This window comes from Dermacentor variabilis, chromosome 2 (genome assembly GCF_050947875.1).
Source record: "Dermacentor variabilis isolate Ectoservices chromosome 2, ASM5094787v1, whole genome shotgun sequence".
In the NCBI taxonomy this organism is placed as follows: domain Eukaryota; kingdom Metazoa; phylum Arthropoda; class Arachnida; order Ixodida; family Ixodidae; genus Dermacentor; species Dermacentor variabilis.
In genome coordinates, this window is record NC_134569.1 from 171,804,969 (window position 1) to 171,827,929 (window position 22,961).

Genomic DNA, 22,961 nt, shown 5'->3' on the forward strand with positions numbered 1-22,961 from the left:
TGAGCGTCGCCGATCTTTGGTCCTAAGTGTGCCGGGAACCAGTATATGACGTGTTTCTTAATCTCTTTCTGTGTAAAAATTCTGAGAGCCTGTGCGCAGACCGTGCCCTTTTGCAAAGCTCTGATAGCGGCTATGGAGTCGCTGTAGATATGGGAAAGATTATCGTCGGTGAGCGCAAACAGCGATCGCAGCCTGTTCGGCATGTTCAGGCTTCCTTGCAATTACCGTGGCTGCATGTCTTGCGGATCCGTGCCCGTCCACATCCGCTACTGCGAAAGCTTTGTTTCCCGCGTATGCAGCCGCGTCCACAAAAGCTGAGCGTTCGCGGTTCGCCAATGCTCGGTTAAGGAGGAATTGTCCTCTCGCTTGTCGTCTGCCCTTGTTGTTTTCGGGGTGTACGTTTCTGGGTATAGGTCAGACCGTGATCTTGGCAAGGATGTCCCGTGGGAGGTCCGCAAAGTCTTTTTCTGTTTCCTTGAGCAAAGCCCAGCTTCCCTAGGATCTTGCGCCCGGGAGGCATCGTCGAAAGCCTAGCAAGCTGTGCGCGCTGCTGGGCTTCGACAATTTCTTCCAAGGTGTTGTGCATGCCCAGATGCCCCAGCTTCTCGTTGCTGGTGCTGGTCGGAATGCCGAGAGCTTGCTTCGTGACCTCTTTAATTTGGGCATCAAGTCTGTCTCTTTCAGATCGTGACCAATTGAGCATTGCCGCAACGTATGCGAAGTGACAAGTGACGAACGCGTGTATGAGTTTGATGAGATTATGTTCCTTGAGGCCCCTGTGTCTACTTGCAATTCTTCTGATGAGCCCGATAGCGTTGTTAGTCTTGGTGATGAGCTTCTGAACCGTAGAGGCATTGACGTCTTTAGTCTCTACGCACATACACAGGACTCTGATTTTGTCGACGCACGGTGTGGCGTGTCCCGAATTGGTTCGTACGGTAATTTCTTGATGATAATCGAAGTCTGACGAGTATGGCCTGCGGCCCTTCTGCGTGGGTCTGCGTACGAGCAGCCCGAATTGGTAGGCGAGCATCTGAGTCCTGTGGGAATTAGAAATTGTTCTACGGTATTCACTGCTTCTTGCAAGATGTCCTACACCATACCCGGAGTTCCTTTGGAGACCCACATGGTGATGTCATCTGCGTATATGGTGCACTCAAGCCCGTGGATCTGTCTGAGCTTCTTAGCAAGTCCCGCCATGGCAGGAGGGGGAGGAGGAAAGGGAAAGTAGAAGGCAAGGAGGTTAACGAGAATAACGTCCGGTTGGCTACCCTACACCGGGGGAATGGGAAAGGGGAAAACAAAGATCACAGGGAGAGAGAGGAGGGAAGGAAAGAAGGAAATTGCGGCGAGTTCGCTGACGCGCGTGGTCTTACAAAAATTGCATTAATAGTCACAGATGGTCGCACAAACCCGTCGTCCTTAAGAAACACAAAAGCGCCTTCACCGCTTTATGGGCCGAAGGGCGATGGGGACGGTTCTCTAACAGCACCTGCACAGAAAGCGGCCGATTGTCCAGTTTTTGGAAAGCTTTGGCAAGTTCTTGTCTCTCTGGGCCATATCTTGGACAGTGGCACAGCAGGTGGTCGATGTTTTCTTCAGTGCCACAGACCTCGCATGCTGCACTGTCAGTCACTCCAATTAATGTAGAGTATGCCTTTGTGAAGGCAACTCCTAACCAAAACCGACAGAGAAGCGCAGCTTCACTTCGAGGAAGTCCGAGTGGAGGTCGGAGTTGCAGGGAGGGGTTTAGTCGATGCAGTCGTGTAAGTCGTAAGTTTGGCGAGTTCCACTCGGTCACTGTGAGACTGCGTGCCAGGTGTCGAAGCTGCCTTGCAGCGTCAGTCCTCGAAAGCGGAATTGGAACGCTGTGCTCTTCTTGATGTGCTGTGCGAGCAGCGTTATCGGCGGAATCATTGCCGCTGATTCCACAGTGGCCAGGTACCCATTGAAAAACGACCTCGTGACCTTTTTGTTGGACATCATGGTAAAGTTTCACGACTTCGTATGCCAATTGGTCATGACATCCGTGTCGGAGAACTGACTGCGTGCACTGTAATGCCGGTTTTGAATGACAGAACACAGCCCATTTTCTAGGTCTTTCAGAATCAATGAATTCCAGTGCTCGACGCAGAGCCGTTAGTTCTGCCGCCGTTGAGGTCGTGACATGCGATGTCTTGAACCGCAGTGTCATTCCACGCGTTGGTATAACCACGGCACCACCAGAACTGCACGACGTAGTCGATCCATTGGTATAGATGTGCACGTGGTTGCTGTACTTTTCATGCAGAAGTAAGCTCAGCTGTTTTAGAGCAGGGGCCGGTAGATCTGTCTTCTTCTGTAGTCCTGAAATCATTATATGTACTTGTAAACGGCTCAAACACCACGGAGGAAACGCTGACTTGGCCGCAGATGCGTACCCTGAAGTAAACGACGCACGAGGTGCACTGACAGTACTGCTACATGTCGAGCAGGGCCTTGCAGCAATCCCGCCATGGTAAGGTTGAAAAGCATAGAGGAGATGACCGAGCCTCGGATAGTACCCCTGCTCCCCAGCAAGAGTGTCTCCGTGGAGAGGTCGGCAAATCGGAGCGTAGCCATCCTGTTATTCAAGAATGGCTTGTACGCGTGGAATCTAGCTCCGAGGTTGAGGTTGGGAATGGTGTCCACAATGTATTGGTGAGAGACGTTATCGAACGCTTTCTCGAGATCCAATCCGAGAATGGCCTTGGCGTTTCTAATGGGGTCATCAATGATTTGGTGCTTGATTAAAATCACCGTGTCTTGAGTTGATAGACCGGGTCTAAATCCGATGAGGGTGTGTGGTGAAAGTCCCTTGTTTTCGAGGAATTTCGAGACTCTGTTCTGAATGGCGTGTTCCGCAGCCTTACCCACGCACGACGGGAGTGATATCGGTCTGAGGTTCTCGACGTCCGGGGCTTGTCAGGCTTTTGGATGAAAACCGTGGTGACGGTTTTCCCTTCCGGCGGGACCCTACCGGAAGCCCAGACCTGTTTGATTCGTTCCGCTAGGAACCGAACGGAGTCTTCGTCCAAGTTACGAAGGGCTTTGTTGCTAATACCGTCCGGACCTGGGGCCGATGTGTCATTCAGGCTTTGTAGGACGGTCCTGATTTCTTCCAGGGTGAACGATTCGTCGAGGTCGGGGTTGTCCGCACCCGTGTACGGGGAACCGGGTGCCTCGGCCTCGTTTTCGTGGCTGCTCGAGAGTGGCATGTATCTCTCGGCAAGTCTTGCCATAAATTCCTGCTCGTTGAAGTTTTTCAGTTCGCGTTTCGCTATCTTGTCAGCCACCTTGGTCTTGGAGCTCTTGGTTTGACCTTTGTTAAGAAGGTGTTTGAGCAGGTTCCAGGTTTTTCCCATGTCATGCTGCCATCGGCCTTTGCGCATACTTCGTCCCATTGTTGGTTGGAGAGTACCATACAGTGGTGCTCAATGTCCTTGTTCAGTAGTGCGACCTTTTTCCTAAGTCTTCTATTGAGTCTTTGGGTACGCCATCTCTGCAATATGGATCTTTTCGCTTCCAGCATGTGAGCGAGCTTAGCGTCCATCCCGATTGTCTGGGCATCTGTTTCTATTTCTTTGGTCGCGTTGCGGGCGTCCTCCTTGAGTTCTTGCGTTCATTAATCTAGTGTAGCAAGCTTGTCGGTACGTGCCTTTCTTACCTCTCTAAACGCATCCCAATCCGTGTATCTCCATTGTCGTAGTGGTTTCAAGGCGATTGCTATTGACGTTTCCACAATGTAATGGTCGCTGCCGAGGTCGTCGCCGGTATTATGCCAGGTGGCCCCCTCGGTGTTGAGGACGAACGTGAGGTCCGGGGTGGTGTCCCTTGAGACCGAGTTGTCCATCCTGGTGGGGTAGAGCGCGGACGTGGTCAGGTTGAGGCCCATCTCTTCCACATCGGCGGCAAGATTTCTGCCTTTGGTGCTGGTGACGCCGTAGCCCCATTCTACCTTTGGGACGTTGAAATCTCCGGCAATAATCAGTGGGTTGTCCCCGGCTTTGTCCCTGGCCTTCTTCAACAGTCTTCTGAAACTTTGTGTTCTGTGGTTCGGGCTGCTGTACATGTTGAGTGCTAGTATGCTCTTGGCCTTTTTGCCTTTGGGAAAGATTTCGATGAACAGGTGCTCGCATTTGCTGTCCGGATTACTTCTGTCAATTTCGGCCCACGCGAGCCTGTTATTGATAAACGTCGCTACGCTGCTGCAGGCTTTTGTGGGTGGAACGGCAATTGCTTCATATCCAGGAAGTGTGGGTGTGTCGGTGTTGGTCTCTTGAATGAGTATGATGTCCGGCTTGTCTGTAGTGTGTCTGATGTGTTGTTGCAGGACCGATTTCTCGTTGCGGAACCCGCGACAATTCCATTGTCAGATTTTAAGCTTGCCTTGATTGCTGGTTTGCGCTTGGTGTCTTTCGGCTGGTTCTCGCTTAGTTGCCTTCTCCATTTTGCTTTCTTTGGTGGCGGAGTTTACCGCCATTTTGGGTGTGATGATATCGCTTGTTGCAGTGTTCCTTCTGCCATGGGGGAGGGGGGGGGAGTTGACCGGTGCCGTGGAGTGAGTAAAGACGGTTCTCTCGAGACCCTCGATCCTGGCGCCGAAGCCCTTCTCCATCCCTTCTACCGCGTTCGTTAGGCCGTCGACCACCTCTACTTGTCTGTCGTGCCCCTTCTTTAGTGACTCGACATCGAATTGGAGTTGACCTAGAGTATTAAGGATCTTGTCCAATTCACCATCTATGTCCTTGGCAGGCGTGTCGCATTCCGTGGTCTTGGCCTTGCATTTCTTGGTGGCTGGTGTGCCCGCGGGTGGGGTTTGACTAGCCGTTTCTGATTCCGCTACGCTGGAGGTATTCGGACTGGGTGAAGTGTCCATGTGCGTGTCCTGTGTCTGTGCATTTGGTGTGCTGATTTGCGTTTTAAGGGAACAGGGTAGGCAAATTTTCCGAAAAAAATCGATTTTTTGTTTTTGTGTGATTTAAAATCTCTATTCTTTCCTTAACATGACCCAGTGTTTCGTTTGCGCGCACGCGAAATATTTACCTCAAAATCAACATTTTTCGAAACCTAGGCAGCATCCAGCCACGCCCCCTTTGACACATGCTCGAGATCTTTGCCTCTCCTAAACTGAAAAAAAGAAATTTTTTCACCACCTATTTTTCGCCACGTTTAGCGGAATGGCAGTCACTCATCTGGCAACAGTGAAAACCTAGCTAGCATATTTCACTTAGCCAAACGAATCCTAAGACGCAGCTGGATTACTCGCAACGCGCGGTGTTTTGCTCGTGCTTTGGCATGTTTTCGTGGACAATCGAATTTATTTATACTTTGGTGCTGGTTATTTAGCGGTAATGCAATGACGAAGCCAAAGAAGTGCTTTAAAAAACGTCTCTTCAACGGAAACCGGCATAAGTCGACCTCCAATGACCCCAATTCTCCGCAATACAATCCAGGAGTGGGCGCCGCGGCCACCACGTGAGCGCCTGCATCGAAGCTTTCGCGCTCGGCGGAACGGTCGAAGCAGAACGCCTGTGTTTCAGCAGCTCTCAAAGCCTGAGCTTCTCCGGAAATGTCTCCATGGAAAAACTCACAACGCGAATGAGGCGTTCAACAGCGTTGCATGGGAGCGCGCTCCGAAGAATGTCTTTCTTGGCCTCAAGACGCTGAAAATAGCGACAATGGATGCTGTGCTAACTTTTAATGACCGCAGCAGTGCTCGAGCCGACATTTTGAGGTCATTCGGAGTTTCTCCAGGACGGTTCACAGTCCAGTGGTTGCGCGAAGTTGACCGGCGGCGACTGTACTTTGCAGAAAGGGCTACACGACTGGTAACTAAGGAGGCCCGGAAAACAAGCCAGCTAGCACAGAAAAGAAGTGTTGACGATGGAGGGGACTAACAGGCTGGTGGCTATTGAAAAAACGCGCCAGAATTTGTTTCTATAGTCCTATATTGCAATAAAGCTTTCTTCCACTTCAAAGCCAATTATCTCAAAACACCAAATTTTGCTGCATTTGACCCTTTTTTTCAGAAACTACAAGCGCTAGGGCGATAACATTTTTCAGATATTGAGCAAACATTACAGAAAGTCTATTGAACCAGGATTATAAATATTCTTGTAGGGGATTTTTGTTTACAGGCTATTTACTGCAGGTTTTGGCTCTAAAATTTGGTGGGTCCAGTAAAAAAATGAAAACAAAAATCTAATCTTTAGAAAGAAATAATCCTGGTTCAGTAACACTACCTAACATTGCTGATTACAATGCCACCAAGATTAATTTTCTAACCCCAGCAGATCACGAGAAAAAGGGTCACGAACATAGCCTAAAATGCATGGCAAGAATAGGACCTACCCTGTCCCCTTAAGCAATCTATTTTCGATAGCCAGTTCTGTCATTGTGCGCCCGAGTTGAGCGTTCTCGTGCTCGAGTACTTTGAGTCTCTCTAAGATGTCTTTGCGTACATTATTCTCTGGCAGCGCTTGCGAGCTCACCTGAGATTGGTCCCCCAGTGGCCCGCAGTTAGTGGGCAGCGTTCCTGCGTGGCGGAGGCCTGGCATCCCGTTGTCACCTTGACTCGCTGGGAGAGAGAGAGAGAGAGAGAGAGTTCTTTATTAGAAAAACACAGAATTTTGCCGGCGCGTATATAACCGCCGGCATACTACTCTGTATAGGGATGGGGAATGGGAGTAAAAGATTCCAGAAGAGAGTGGGAGAAAAAGAGGAGAAAAATTAATATGAAATGTCCGAGTGGACCTGATACTAATATTTACAGGTGACATGGCGGGTAAACTTAGGCTTTTGTTATGAAGGGTGCAATCTTTAAATCTTTCCGATTAGACCAATTTCTGATAGGTATTTGAACAATAAATCCAAAACCCGTCGCTGTATTGAAAGGCCGGGCATTGGACCTCAGATGCTCGGTAACGTTAACAGTTCGTGGCAAATCATGTGCATTTGTTGCTCAAGAATTGTCTTTCGTCGCGGTACGCGGGGAATTCTAGTAATATGTGCTCAATTATATCTAGGTTGCAACAGTTATCACAGTATGGGTTAGTGGTAAGCCCTATGCGGTACAGATAATTGTTTGTGTATGCCACGTTCAGTCGAAAACGATGGTACAACGTCTCTAAGTGTCGAGGAAGTGGTCGTGGAATTTTCGGTCTCATTTCTGGGTCAATGTAACGCAGGAAGTTATCTTGGTGATGCGGCAGATTCCAGATGCGGTCTTTTTCTTGATAGGCATATTTTTTTGCCATGTTTGAAGCATCGGCTTTTGTAAAAAATGTTCTTTTGAACTTGCGGTATTGGAGTCCATTTCTGGCAGCTTCATCCGCTATTTCATTTCCCGAAATGCCGGCATGGCCAGGTATCCACTGGAACTTTATGCAATGCCCAGCAATCTTAGCGCTGTGGTGAAAATAAGCAATGTCAAATGCTGCAGGTTGATTATTGCAACGCTTGTTCCTGTTCCACATACTTTGTAGGGCTGCTTTTGAATCTGTGAAAATCACCCATGTCTCTGGCGGCTGCTGTCGAAGGACATACACAAGGGCCTCCTTAATGCCATATAGCTCCGCTGAAGTAGATGATGTCGCTCGCTCAAGACGAAACGAGAATCGTTGCCCTGTAGAGTGAACAAAAAGTCCGCATGATGAACGATGTGGAGTTGTAGAGCCATCTGTGAAAATGTGCGTTGCGGCTGCGTATTCTTTGTGCATATATTCCAAAGCTATCTGATAAGTCGCTGCTTGAGGCATTTTCTTTTTCGCACTGATTCCAGGTATATAAGGCACGATTTCCAGTGGGGACAGTGTCCAGGGTAATATGTTTCGTGGCATAATTTGTGACGCCTGAGCAGGAATCGAAATAGATATGCTTCCGACGGCCTGCCCAAAGCTAGATGTAGCACGGGTTCTAGAAATATCCTTTAAAAAGTGAGTCTTCGTATGAATGACGTGGCGGAGGTTAATCCGAAGTGACTCCTGCGATGATAGGGCATCCAGCTTCTGCTCCAGTTCCTGAGCGGGACGACCCCTTCGGAAGGCCAAGACATACGCGAAGGCAGTTGTTTCGTGCTACCTCAAGTTTTCTCTTGCTTGTGGGAGACATGTTCTGCAAAGTCGGGAGGTAATAACGTAGTGTTCCATCGACGTAGGCCTTATGGAGGAGCACCATTGATCGACAGTTGCTGCCCCACTGTGATCCGGCTAAAAATCGGAATACGTGCGACGCCGAAGAAATCTTCTCACTCAGTTTTTTTACTTGGGACGACCATGTGAGGTTCCTATCGATCGTCACTCCAAGAAACCTTTGCGTCTTGACGTATGGAAGGGCACGACCACCCAACACTAGTGGGTATTTTTCCATACATCTCCGCGTGAAAGCCATGACAACGCTTTTGTCGGGGGACAATTTCCGACCCCTTGGATTTAGGTCGGCCGATATATTTGCTAGCGCTCTCTGGAGACGCTGTTGGGTGGTACTGCGGGAACGCGCTGCACTCCAAATGCAGATGTCGTCCACATACAGTGTGATTTTGACGCCGCGGGGCAGGTTTCTTCTCAGATGGATGAGGACTAAATTAAATAATACCGGGCTTAACACAGCTCCTTGTGGCACTCCCTTCTCGACGGCATAAAGCGCCATGGGGCCATCCGGGGTACACATGAATAGTTGGCGTCCTTGAAGATAGTCTTCAACCCATGCGTAAAGCCGTCCTCCAAGACCAAGGGTTTCCAAAGCGTCAAGTATTGCTTTATGAAAGACCGAATCATATGCTGCCTTAATGTCTAAAAATAGTGCAGTAGGTATGTTTCCAGAGACCAATTCCTCTTTAATTGATGAGACCAAGGCAATGACGTTATCAATTGCGAACCTATTTTGCCGGAAGCCATTCATTTCCTCGGGTAAACTTTTGTAGTTTCTAGGAGCCAATTTAGTCGTTTGTAGATCATTTTTTCGAATAGCTTCCCTACGCAGCTAAGCAGAGATATGGGTCTGAAGGAGGCGTAATTTGTTGGCTGCTTTCCTGGCTTCAATATAGGAATAACTTTCGCAAGCTTCCATTCCGTAGGAACCTCCCCAGTTATCCATGAGGCGTTGTAGTACTCCAAAAGGCGTAGGCGAGATGTGTGGCATAGATTTGCGAGCGCTTCATTACTTACACCGTCATGGCCAGGTGATGATCGCTTGTTTACGTCGATGATTGCAGCCGTGAGCTCTTCGATGGGGAATGGTAGTTCTAAGTCAGGAAGGGTAGCTCGAGATGGACTAGGCTGATGACTTGCAATTTGCCGGAAAGGTTGTGCCCCGTTAGAAAGGAGCCTGCAGTACTGCTCTGCCACCTCTTTCAGGGATGCGCGCTCATGTAATGAGAGGGCGATAAAAGGATAAAGCTGTTGCGGCTCTGTGCGAATGCTTCTGACGACTCGCCAGATTTTGCTCAGCAGTTGTCGTATGTCCAGGGTCCCACAAAAGTCCCTCCACCTTTTTCGGTCCAGTTTGGTGAGGTAATGTCGTATATGTCTTTGTGCCCGTCGACAAGTTCTGAGGTCTTCGATATTCTTAGTACGTAGAGCCTTCCTTTCGGCACGCCTTCGAATGGCACATAACCTTTCAAATTCCTCGTCGTTAGTTGGTACATTACAATGCTTAGTGGCAGAGCGGGTACTTTGTTTGAGGCAATGAGCTATTGTCGGTATTAATTCTGCATTCGTAGTCGAGGCTGTGATCCCTTTGTCTACGGCTGCTGTGTAAGCTTCCCAGTCTATCGACTTCAGTTTCACTTTTCTGGGCGACGTCCGAAAATGAAGGGCAGAGATTAGGATCAGGCAGTGATCACTACCTCGTGTCTCGAAATCTGTACACCATCCGAACATAGGAGCCACTTGACTTGATACGAATGTGACGTCAATGCAGCTAACAGTCTTCGGATTTTTCAGGTATGTTATGCTGCCATCGTTCAAGGGCTGTATATTGTATTTTGCAAGAAGCTTCGGCAGCTTAGCACCCCGTGGCACATGTATGTGAACTGCCCCAATCTCGTGATGTGCGTTGAAATCGCCACAAATAATATGTGGAGACTAAGTGTTTGTCAACAAATTTTCCACTCTTGTCACGTCGAAAGGTGATCCTGGTTCCAAGTAGACGTCGATCATGGTAAACACTTTGGATGCAATCACTGTGGTTACGCAAACATATTCATTCTTGTCATGTGGTGCTACGTCAATCGCAGAGGCAGGTATGTCGTTGCGAAATCCAACGAGCAGTCGGCTAATTCCGTTTTGTCGCCTTGAATGATGAAAATAATAACCCTTTATCCTAAACTGCTCGCCGACGCGAGACTCGGAAATGGCCATAAAAGGGAATCGGTACACTCGCGCAAGATGCTTAAAGTCTGCTAACTTCGAGCGCAAGCCGCGAGTGTTCCACTGGAATATAGTACATGTGCGGAAGTTTTTGTTGGTGGACACCGCTTGCGAGACGATTGTTGGTGAAGCCATCGCTGCTACTGCGAAGAATCACGGCTTTGCGCCGTGAAAGAAGACGACACCAGCGGTTCTAAAGCCAGGACGGCCTCTAAATCAGGGATGCTCTTAAACGATGGGCTGGCACGGAGAATAGCCTTGATTGCGGCGAACATCATGGGAATCTGTATACTTGATATTTCATTTGCAGTGGTACCATCGAACAGCATTTTTTTGTTCTTCCTGTTCTTCTGCTGCGACCTTGAGGACACTTGTTGCTGTCGTGGGCTTGAGGTTATATCACTTGAGGGCTTTGATGGACTATTTGCAGTTGAAGGCCTTTGCTGGTTTTCTTTCACGACTGAGGCGAAGGACTTTTTCAAAGCTGTGTCGCTGCGCTGTACTGTGTCGTGTTGCTTTTGGTTTGTCGATGTATATATCACATCCGGATTCGGTGGTGGTTCTCGTCATTTCCGCACTTTTCCTTGGATTTGCTCCATCGTCCGTGCAAGAGTGGCTGATTTCTTTTAAGGACACCCTCCGTATGACGCAGCATGCTCAGCTCCACAGTTTGCACACCGAGGCTGGGAACGTGACGTGCACTCCTTATGCGTATGTGGACCAGCGCATATCTTGCAGCGGATGGGGCCTTTACAATATTTCTCTACATGTCCATGTCTTTGACATCTGAAACATTGAGTAGCCGACCCCATGTATTCCGTCACGGGATAACTGCAGAATCCAAGCGACACTCGGTTTGGTAAAGGGGCGTCCTTAGAGAATTCCAGGATGACCGAACGTATTCGGGTTTCCGTTACTACGCCATCTTCGTTAGGAACGTACAAAACTTGCCTTTTAGCAGATATGACTCCTTGTTAGCTCAAATACTCCTTGAGGTCGTTATCCGAGTACTCAACAGGAACGTCCTGTATCCTCCCGTACGTGGCAGAGTAGGAGTATGGAACTCGAGCTTCTACAGGAATACCCGATAGATCTGTAACTATGAGAAGACGATTGGCTGCACGAAGTGTAGACACTGTCACCATGACGCTGCCATCCTTGTTGAGACGGTGGCTGAGTATCTCTTCTTGGGCTGTTGTCACGACCGCAGAAGCCAGAAGATTTGGCTTTACTTTCCATAAGCTGCTGTCAGGCTGCGTTGGCTTGAATATAACAGGAACACCTGCGGCTCTTTTCTTTTTGTAAGAGACAACAGTGAAGGCTGTCTGGTCCATCTCTTCGTTGTCTCCTGTAGATTCCCCTTGTGTCGATCCCATCTTCACGTAGCCTTTTCCTTGCTTGCTCATCTTCTCTGTGGTCTACAGAAGCAACATGCTTACCTGATTGCTGATTGCTTGTGACGGATGCCATCAGAGCATCACGAAGGGCGGCCGACAGCGAAGGCTCGCCGCGCTGCTTCGGTCCGGTGCGCTTCGGGAGCCGCTTGCTGTGCTTCTCTCGCAGGACGGTGGCCCCCAGATCGGCGTTCAGTGAGAGAGAGGCACAAAAAGTAAAAATGAGCTCTACACTTGCTAAAAAAGACTTAAAATTACAAACGGGCGTTCGGAAGCGAGCCTATCACTCGTCGTCTTCTTCTTCTTCCGAGTCGCTGGGCCCAGCTGTTTGCTCCGGCCGCGGGTGCGAAACGCACCCCCGAGGTGGAGCGGCCCCGGCTCCCGGGTGTGCGGAAGCGGCTCCTGCGACCTCTGCTGGCCGATCGGGATCCCGAACTCCCTCTGGATCTGGAGCGTCCTCTGGGCTCGCGCTGTCCGACTGGCTGCTGTGCCGCAGCTGCGCCGTTCTGCCATAAGAGACTCGTCGCTTTTTGTCGAAGTTTCTTGGACGCAATGGCTGCCTGCTTGTTCTCGATTCTTCGATTGCGTACCACGTACGGGACCTGGTATCTGTTCTTGCATTCCTTGCTGGCCGTCGGGTGCTTCTCGCCGCACAGCGCGCAAGAGACCTTTTCACAAGCGTGGTCTGCTCCGGGGTCTGGAATGCCGCACTGCGTGCAAGTCTGCTTCTCCGGTGTGGGGCATACGTCTTCTCGGTGCCCTAGTTTGCCGCAAGCCTGACATATGGCGATCTGCTTCCTGTAGAGCGAGCACTCTACCCATGCACATCTGTAGATCACGTGTTTGGGAACTTTGTATCCTTCGAAGACCACGATCACCGTCCCGGTTTTCTTAATGCGCTTCGCCGCCAGTGCGAGGGGGTTTCTCTGGTTGACAACGGACCTGGTCATCGTTTCTTGCGTGTGGTGGAGCGGAATGTTGCGAATAACTCCCTTGCATGTGTCATCCGGTGCAGTCTGGTAGGAGAAGGCCTCGTACGCATGCTCAGCGATGGTGACGCTCTGAATTTTCATATATCCGTTGATGTTCTCGGATAGCGGGGAACTCACGACCATGATGTTCTGTTTGAGGTTGGGGCAAATCGTGTCCCCGTCGCACTGCGTCGGTTCGAGTCCGGCTGCTTCTTGAATGGCCTGCACATTAATGGCCTTGAATGGCCTGCCAGTACTTTGGTCTCGTTTTGCGCGAGTAAAGGCATTCTACTTGCCTTGAGGATTTTTTTACGGGCCGACACGGGCTTGGGTGCTTTCTCTCTGGCGCCGGAGGCTGCCACGTTGGCAGCCACGTTGAGGTTAGGCTTAGGCTTGGTCGTTCTTCGTGGGGCGATATCGCACCATCCGTTCCTGACGGACACCTCCGAGGGGTCAATTTCTCAGCCGATCACTTCGTAATTCTTTGTAGGCCGTTGGCAAGACTTATGTAGATGTCTCTGTGCTGGCGGGAGCCCCGGCGTACGTCCAAGCGGCGAACTCGTCGGCGGGTACGGCGTTATGGTTAGCCGACGTAGCGCCCGCCTCGGGCATAAAGGTCCTCGCGGTAGTGCATCAAATGAACTCACAGGGTTGAAAATGGTCTTGAAGTGAAGCATATATCTTCATAAACGTGATGCCGTCGTGCGATGGCACTGGTTTTGCAAAAATCACACTTAATTTGAGCAATCCTGGCTCGCAATCACTTCGTTGCTGACCAACGTGGCCATACCTCTGCATTTGTGTTGCAGTGTCGTAGCGGTCACGTCATAGCCGGATAGCGAGGGTGTAGCGGTATTTGTCTCTTGTAGGAGAATGACTTGGGGTTTCTCTTTTTTGGCTCGAATGTATTGTTGCAGGGCGGTCTTTTTGCGGACGTAGGCCCTACAATTCCATTGCCAAAGGCGAAATGGTTCAGCTTGCACAGCCATCTTTGTTGTTGGCGTTTGGTGGTCTTTGTGACGCCACGTTGTTGCTTTGTCTATCGAGTGACAACGCCTCAGGTAGCTTGGTGATAGTAGACTGTGATATCACAGACGGGTGGTCTGCCATTTCTAGCGCGTTGAGCCTTGCCCTGTGGCTGTTGATCGTCTCCATCATGTGGTTGATTTGCTGCGTTATCCTGTCGTTACCTTCCTTGAGGGTCCCTACAGTCGTCACAAGTTTTTCTTGCCCTTCCTTCAGTGACGCGACGGTATTTGCAAGCCCGCCGGGCAGTTCCTTGATTTCCTTAATGTCGCTGTCTGTGCTCGAGGGATCTGTGTTTGTCACGGCGTTTCCCTTATGCTGATTGCGCGTGGATTCCGCGACCGGTACTTCCACAACCATGGGTTCTGATGTGGTTTCGGTTTGATCAGAGTCGGAGGGTAGTAGCGTTTTGAGTTGTCTGATTTCATCGACAAGTTGTGTGATTGTTTGCCTTAACTCTTTGTTTTCGTGTTCTAGTCTTTTAATCGTATTTGCTATTTCTACTTGCTCTGGCCGTGCCGTCGGACTCACCAGGCTGGCGGCCTGCTGCTGGTGCTGCTGTTCTTGTCGCTCCTGTTGTTGGCGCTGCTGAACTCGTTGGGGCCACGTCAACCGGTCATCACCGCCAACTCGCGGACTGAGGGCGAATCGTATCCTTGACGTGGATCTCTGGCTCGGGTTCCTGGAGCGTCCTCCGGACTGTGACGACGGGCGACCGCGGTTCCTTAAAGTCACTGGAAAAAAAAACATTCAGAGTACCGCATTCGTTTTCCCCGCGCTGCCGACGCGTTCATTGGCCCAACCGTACCACGCGACTTTGGGGTGCCATATACCTTCCATGCGCCGGGCGGGCCGGCTGAGTTAGAGCGCAGGCAGCGCAGGTTCCCTACGTTTTCCTTTTTTTTTTTGTTCCGATTGTCGCGCTCTCTGCGTTTGACTGCAAGGAAATCATGCCTGGCTGCTGCGCCTTCGGATGCAGCAACCGAACCGAGCCTGGAACGAATTTTTACTCGATTCCGACCGCGAAAAATGACCGAGAGCGCCGTTCTGCGTGGTTACACAGAATCGGCCGGGAGAACTTCAAGCCTACAAAAAACACTTGCGTGTGCGAGGTATAAGTACACCTTGCTTGTGCTTTTCGGCACTGTTTTAGAAGATATTTAAGCGAAGTGCAAGCGGCGTTAGCGATGCTACGAAAATAGGAGTTCATTGCAGGGATCGTTCGCGTCTTGCACGCTTGATGCGAGTACACGTGTACGCGTTTGTTGCTCAACACACGCGGTTATTCCGTGGTCGTCGCACGTGAAGGCACACTTGTCACGCGAGAATTCCGCGTCCTCACGTGCACCAGGTACTCGCGTTATTTCTCCGCGCACTTGAGCACGCTCTCGCCTCGAGTCACTCGACCCACATGGCACTTGTTTTTCGCAGACCGTGACGATCGCAGTCAATAAAAACATGGTCAGTGCATGTTGTGCGTCCACATAACGGCCGCTTTCTGTGCAGTTGTGTTGGCACTGGTAGAAAAACAGAAATGGGTTAAATGTTAGCAATCCCTGAAGCTGCGTGTTTGCGGCCACATGCGCGTTTACACCTCAATTGAGCTATTTTAATTGTCTCACTGCGTAAACTCCTAAATCTTTTAACGTATTCTTCGTCTCTTTAGTTGGGTCTTTCAACTTATTATTACAGCTATCTTCCATGTTTTTCTTGTTTCACATGTCTGAAACGGCTTCATTCAAAAAAGCCCTGGGAGCCTCCTTGGGCAGCCCAGCGTTAGGGTGACCAGCATCACACTTCTAACCATACAACAAACATTTGCAGGACCACTTTTGTGCAGAAGACTTTGAGAAGCCTAGACTGGATGGGCATTCCACTTATCCTTTGCTCATTTATACATACGCATTTTGAGGTTGGAACTAACGGCCAGGTGATATTCACAACACATGCTTCAAATTTTGAGCTTGTAAGCCGAGCACATGCAGTGAACTGAAGTCAGCATACGCATTATGTTTTATGCTGAAATGCTACGGTGCATACCCAAATAATGTTGTGCTTGATGCATAACAAGAAATACGAAACAACAGAACACCCATTAGCTTTAGTTTTACTCTGTCATTATGCATCTTACATAAACCGCTCTTTGGTTTATGTAAGATGTAAGGCTTACGAAAGGGTTCTGTTTAAATTGAGGACGACGCAACGAGCTATGGAAAGAAGAATGATGGGTGTAACGTTAAGGGGGGATAAGAAGAGAGCAGATTGGGTGAGGGAACAAACGCGAGTTAATGGCATCTTAGTTGAAATCAAGAAAAAGAAATGGGGGGGGGGGGCATGGGCAGGGCATGTAATGAGGAGGGAAGGTAACCGGTGGTCATTAAGGGTTACGGGCTAGATTCCAAGAGAGTGGAAGCGTATCAGGGGGCGGCAGAAAGTTGAGTGGGCGGATGAGATTAAGAAGTTTGCAGGGACAACATGGCCACAATTAGCACATGACCGAGGTAGTTGGAGAAGTATGGGAGAGGCCTTTGCCCTGCAGTGGGCGTAGCCAGGCTGATGATGATGATGATGATGATGATGATGATGATCAAAGGTTCTCTCTCTCTCTCTCTCGACTCGTCATGCACTCACGCAAAGCTTCACTGTGTGTAGATACCAACACGTTTGATCTGCCGCTTTCTTTTATATCCTGGAGAGTTTTCACTTTTGGATATATGTTGTTGTTAAACGAACCAATTACTAGATAATTAATTACTGTACTAGCTAACTTCAATGCCATGTCACTTTTTTCCCTCTTTTTGTATGAATCTACACGCACGATATATGTATTTTAATTCTAACTTTATGCTACGTGGAAATCCATGCGAATTTAAAAGAGATGTACTCCCCATTACAAGAAATGAGGATGACTAAGTTGCTCAAATTTTCCTTCATTTGAAACTGAGTTTGGGCTTTATAGGGTTAAAAAGAGGGCTTGTATTTGTCTTGGTGCGGTCATCTGTTCACGGCGGCTTCGCAGTTCGCGTTTTCTGTTAGCGGTTTCGCAGCATTATGGGCTTTCAGACTGCATCCTTGCCGCTTTAGAAACAACATTCCTGTAATTTCAGATAGGCATGAAGGAATCAATAGACAAAGAGATGACAAGGGCATTTATTTTTCTACGATACAGCTTTATAGTATAATGTATTGGTCTCGCTCGATGTTGGAACATTTCTCGTGGTTATTTACTCTGTCAGTATTTATGTTCCAGATTGTGAGCGCGGTCTTGTCATAGTGCTACGAGCAGAAGGACCGGCGAAGACGACAATCATCAGTTGAACGAAGAAGACGACGCAATGTTGCTAGGCTAGACTATCCGGAATACTGGGCGTGTCCACGCGAGCATGTAAATAACAAAGATATTTTCACTTATCTCCGTGTCTATCCGCGTCATATTTCGCGGAGGTGCTGGGCTTCGGCGCACGACGGAACTCCGCAGCAGACATTTCTTTATTGTGTTAGTTTGCCTTACGGCGCCAAAAGGAAGTGTTACACATAATTGTGAAGCTGTCTCTGGCATAAAGTCTAAAAAGGTGTCGTGCTGAAGGCCAAAGATCCACTTGTGTCAATCTGGCGGCCGATTAGGGCGGAGACCCACACGGATCAGATAACGTCGACGTGCCGATAGCCGACCAAGGCATGTCCCTAGCAAGTGCTGTAGCTCTGCCTCTTGTAGTGGCGCAGGATAGTACGGGCATCTAGAAGACGCGCGAGTATGGACGGTGTGACAGCCGCACTCACGCCAACTCTTCGGAGCGATACCTCCTCTTGACGCGTAAAGGCCAAACCACTGGCACGCGTCGGCACGCTTCGATACCCGCCAATGCGTCAAAGCGTCAAAAGCGTCAGTCGCGAACAGGCTGACGCGTGGCGACGCGTCTCCAGTGTGCACCAATGGGAAGCTGCGACGCCGCGCCGGCGTCCACCGATAAGAGGCTGCGAGGCCTCTGGCTGCTATGCCTATGATGGCCGCCGATGCGAAGACGCCGACACCAACGATCGTCCGAGTTCTTTGGACGCACGACGCGCGCGACAGCGTTCGTGAAGGACAGTGGTGTGATACTAGGCCGACAACGACACGACCGACGACCGTGGATTGTGGCAGTGCGACCTGGATACGAACCGACTTCGAACGACACCGACAAATCCAACCTGCCCACTGGGTTCTGCCGGACTCAACGCGATCGTCTGCTAAAACATCCAACCGAATCAGGATTGCCCCAGCGCATGTGCTTGGTGTATGTGTATTTTGTCGTGCTCGAAACGAATGGAAACATGCTTCCGAAATACGAGGTCTGGATAATCAGCACTCGCCTACCGCCTATGTTGCTTACATTACGCGCACGCCTACCGCGTCCATCGAGTGCGTAACTGGCGAGTTAACGAGCCCAGCTGAGAAACTCTGTCGAAGGAAATGAACTTTCTGTTCCGTTTCACGCTGCAGCGATTTATAATATGCCACTCCTGACTTCGTGTTGTGTGTAATGTGGTGAATTAACTGTGTGTAACTTCGGGTGGTGAACAGCGGCGTGTTTCGTGTGGTCTCAGATGACTCAAGTTTAACGGGCGAGCTCTGCGCTGCTTCAAGCGGCAAACTTCCGAAAGGGAAAGACACTAGCAGCTCAACAATGGGAAGTACCAACATCATCAGTCACGCCGGCCGTTTCAGCTGACAGTGCGCTCTTCTATTCGGCATGTGAATGCAGTTGAGTAGAAGATCACAGTACTCCTTCACTCACTTCATTAAACTGCACGCGTCTCATGGGCTAGTTGGAAATAAATCGCTCGTGCAGCGCTCGAGAACGCTGTCGCACCGAAGGAAACATGACACAGTGCTGTCATGTTTGAGTCAGTGTGTCCTTATGCTCAGGCACCATGAAAAAAGAAACTATTTATTTGTAATATGTGCACCGTGTGCAAGGCACAGGAGGAGCTGCATCATGCAAGACCTATGCATGCAGCCACGCATACCAAGATTGCTTCGATGCCTGCTTGAGAAACAGCACGTAGTGGGTAAATGAAAGTGTAATTGTCTTTCGATCCCATTTTTTTTATGGGAAGAGCAGATGGTGTGGAGTGCATTGTCGGGAAGTTGAAAATGTGTGATCTGGTGCGTCTTGCAATCTTTATGCTTAAACGTTCCAAATCTCTTCAGCTTCCACTGAAATATTTCTCCTTGCGGTAGCATAACTTGTAGTCAAAAAAAGATAAACTCAACACCAAGTTTCTAATGAATCTTCACAGGATGTGTTTAATTAACAACTTAACACTTCCACTGACCCATTACGCCGATGTACAGCATATGCGCTTGAAATAAATACGTTCTGTAAAGGTGAGCGACTGGGCCTGCAATAACAAACATTGTAGTAGCGCTGCAAAAAGTGTGGCCATGCGTCTCAGTCACAAAAAACTGCTGCGTATCCAACCTACTTCCTCGGAGGCACCCGCATGAAGACGGTTCGGGCCCTTCCGATTCTGGGTGTAACACTCAGCCCTTCTCTCGACTTTCCGCATATCTCGCCAGCACTGTACGTAAGGCTCATCCCATACTTGGTATTGTGCCCCGTGTCTCCCTTCCCTATGGACCTGAGGTTTCCTGGTAAACATGCATTGCGGACTACCTCCAAGTTTGCTTGAATGCATTTCGTCTTGACGACCCGTTCTGTTGATCCGCAGCTCTAAAGAAGTTATTGCAACGCTGAATAGCAGTCCACTAATGTCTTGTTTTTCAATAGACGTGAAGGACCTCTTCTACAGTGTCCGCAGGCCAGCGGTGGCACAAGCGGTTGAAGAAGCCATCGACAAGTTCAGCTACACAAAATTTCAGAATGTGTGCAAGTGCAGTATTTCCAGTTTTGTGAACTTGCTAAATTTATACCTGCAGGCTCCGTTTATCGAGTACGGTGATAGTGTGCGTGAGCGAAGTGACAGTATCGCTATTGGTTTCTGTATAATGTATAGTGTAAAGTGTATTGGTTTCTGTATAGTGTCGCACAGGCTTAAAAAAGTTGCAAGTAGATATGATGTTAATGTTGCTTTCACTGCTCCCAATAAGCTAGGTAAGATATGCGCTGCCGTACAGAATAAAAAGGAGCGGGTAAAAGGCAAAAAACGAACAGATATTTGTCCAGTGGAGCACAATAAGAACAACAGTTTTACTGACTGTCGTATGGGTGTGGTTTATAAAATTCCCCTTAGCTGTGGCCAGTTCTACGTAGGGCAAACGTGACGGTGTATCAATCAGAGGCTAATGGAACATAAAAGGTCGTTAACCGGTGGAACGCCTTCTAATCTTTCGCTACATTGCCGAGATTGTAACTGCACACCAAAGTTAGATGAATGCGCGATATTGTACAGGCATAAGAATGAAGATACGCGTCTTATGGTAGAGGCATGGCATATTTATAATGGTGGAAGTGCGTGCGTGAGTCAGCCTTCGATTACTTTACATAAGGAAGAGATTAAGTGCCTTAACAGTTATCTCTCACGTAGACCGGCGCGTGTATCCGACTGACACGTGGTGTTACCATTCCTGAGCATGCGCAGATGAGTTTTGTGTCTTCTTTCTTTTTTTCGCCTCAGTGCTCCCTTCAGTTGATAGTCGGCGTTCGTGTTGTCCACTTCTCTACTCTTGTGTCTTGTCTGCACGCCTCACTTCTTTTTTGCATAATGAATCCTTACCAACTAGCTCAGCTTTCTGTCGTTCTTAGCTCCTGTTCTTTCGGACTGATTTTTGAATGTGGGTGACAGAAAACTCGCGGTCTCGTACGAAAAAAAAAAACTAGCATAACTGCCTCTTTAGATATGTTGACGATTATTTCGTGTGCAGGGAACAAAATCAGAGCGAACCAGTGAGCGTAGACACTGTTATCGGCATTTTCAAAAAAGTGCATGATGGTCTAGAATTCACGCACGAGACTCCTGCCAAAAGGCGATGCAGTAGCTTGACATAAACATAAGGCTCAGCTACTCCCACACCTGCTGGTGCTACAAAACAAGAAGAGAGAAAGAAATCCTGCGGCATGACCCTTCCCATTAAAAATCAGAAAAAGAGGCATCGCCACAGCTTGCGTCAGTCAAGCAGTTGAAAAATCATGCCGCGATGCTGTGGGGGAGAGGCTTGATTTCCAAGTAAGTCGCGTGAGAAACAGTGGGTACCGCAAGAGCATGGTGTCGCAAATCCGTGAAAACATGTTGCCGGAAACCAAGGCAAGCAGAAAAAGGCAAAAAAAAGCACAGGTAAAAGAATAATTTAAAAGCGAAACACACGTAGTTTTGCCTTACCCGCATGTAATGTCACATAGAATAAAAAAAAAACAGCGCAATGCTATGGCGTTCAACTAGTGTTCTCCGCTGCGTGAAAACTAAAAGGCATGTGCAAGAGGGTGAACGCAGAAACAAAAGAAGGAAAAGCAACTGTTGGATTCTGTCAGACTAAGCACGTGAAAAAGTGCGTAGCATGCTCTAGTTCCGTGGTTTACCACACCCCACTAGAATGCGGGAAAGGGTGTATGAGGTGAACCGGACGCTGTCTGAACGACAGCTTACGGGAGCACAAATACACGTGCCAGCCCCCTACAGCACCTAGGAACTTGGCTGCGCACAGCAAACAGTACGCAGCTCTTTAAAGCATGAATGATGCTCTGAAAAAGCATCAAATTCGTTTGCACAGCAAAAACAAGAACGGAGCGACAAATATGAGAAGCACTTGCGATAGCAAAAGAAAAAACAGAAGTGCGCAAGCACTCCTTACATCATGCTCATCGAAGCTGAGATCGAGTTTGCCAGGCCGAACGATTGCGATTTAACGCTGTTGTTTCGGCCAACCGCATCATCACAAGTCGCCACCTTGTCACGTCTTACATTTCACTCCATCTCCGCCCCCCCCCCATCTCCTTGTATATAAGCGTGTTATTTAACAGTATTAAACGAGTTGATAGTTTGCGCCACGTACGTTTACGATTCTGTTCCTTTATGTTTGTCCATTAGTTCCGCCAGTGTAACACTAATCGCAATACAATCATGAGCTGTTTGCAGAGATTGACGATAATTAGCGGTGATGCTAGCGGCGAAGGTGTAATTTCTTCAGCGTTTAGTCCAATACAAGAGTGATGAGTTGATACGAAACATTACATTTCGTGCACCCCTCCTGTTCGTGTGCGTAGTCCATAGAACACCCAGAGACGCGTTTGCTTGAGGTGTTGTTCTGCGTCATTATTTAAAATGTCTCGGAGTGTAGAGTATTGTCATTGCCTCACATGGGATACATCGCATCGAGGCAGAGGTGTTGCACTTCAATTAAATTTTGGGAGCGCACGTAATTCCGCTAATCATTGTAATTGTATATATATGCATTGTGTACATACATTATCGGTGTCCGCCACGTTTAACAGCGTAGCGAAGACACTCCTGTTCCGCGCGACGCTTCTTTCGGGCCTGGGTGACCTCGACGCTGAGTGAACGCTCTGGGGCCATTTTGCAAGCAAAGCACATGTTTTTGTGCTATTTCTGCGTACGTGACCAGCACGCCGTTGAGACGCCGCCAGCTCCAAGCGCCCTCTTCAGGCTGTCGACGATTGCAATGTTTACAGTATCACAGCCCAGCACCAGCATTTTTGTCGCATATGAATGAATGCATAGCACGTGCAACACACAAGCTGTGTCCCGGTGGCGCCGGCCGGCCGGATCACTCCGTCGCCATGTATGTATGTATGTATGTATGTATGTATGTATGTATGTATGTATGTATGTATGCATGTATCTATGTATGTATGTATGTATGTATGTATGTATGTATGTATGTATGTATGTATGTATGTATGTATGTATGTATGTATGTATGTATGTATGTATGTATGTATGTATATATGTATGTATGTTATGAGCGTCCTCTTTGGAACTGGGCGGGGCGTTGCGCCACCAAGCTCTTGCTATTATACTGCCTACTGTCCTCCCTAGGTTAAAAAATAAATAAAGAAGAAACCAATATGAACTCCCACAACCAAATTTTCTGACCACCTATACCGAACTTTGCTTTTGTAAGTCTCCGTTTCTGTCGTTTCCCTACTTTTCTTCCAACAATCTTCCCATCGCCTCTCACTAATATCTATTTCGGACATGTTTACTTTTCCACTGCTCTCGCT

The 22,961-nt window shown here is 48.8% G+C and overlaps 1 protein-coding gene across 1 annotated transcript in view; it reads right to left on the reverse strand.

Moving 5' to 3' along the window:
- Nucleotides 1-12,059, reverse strand: part of LOC142572946 (alpha-(1,3)-fucosyltransferase C-like) — a 55,131-nt gene extending 43,072 nt beyond the window's left edge. The window contains exons 1-2 of the mRNA XM_075682414.1: nucleotides 11,828-12,059; nucleotides 6,513-6,598 (exon numbers count right to left, since the gene is read on the reverse strand). Coding sequence (XP_075538529.1) covers nucleotides 6,513-6,598; nucleotides 11,828-11,858 — 117 coding nt within the window. The 5' untranslated portion in view covers nucleotides 11,859-12,059. The remainder of the gene's footprint in view (nucleotides 1-6,512; nucleotides 6,599-11,827) is intronic.
- Between the last annotated feature and the right edge of the window lie 10,902 nt (nucleotides 12,060-22,961).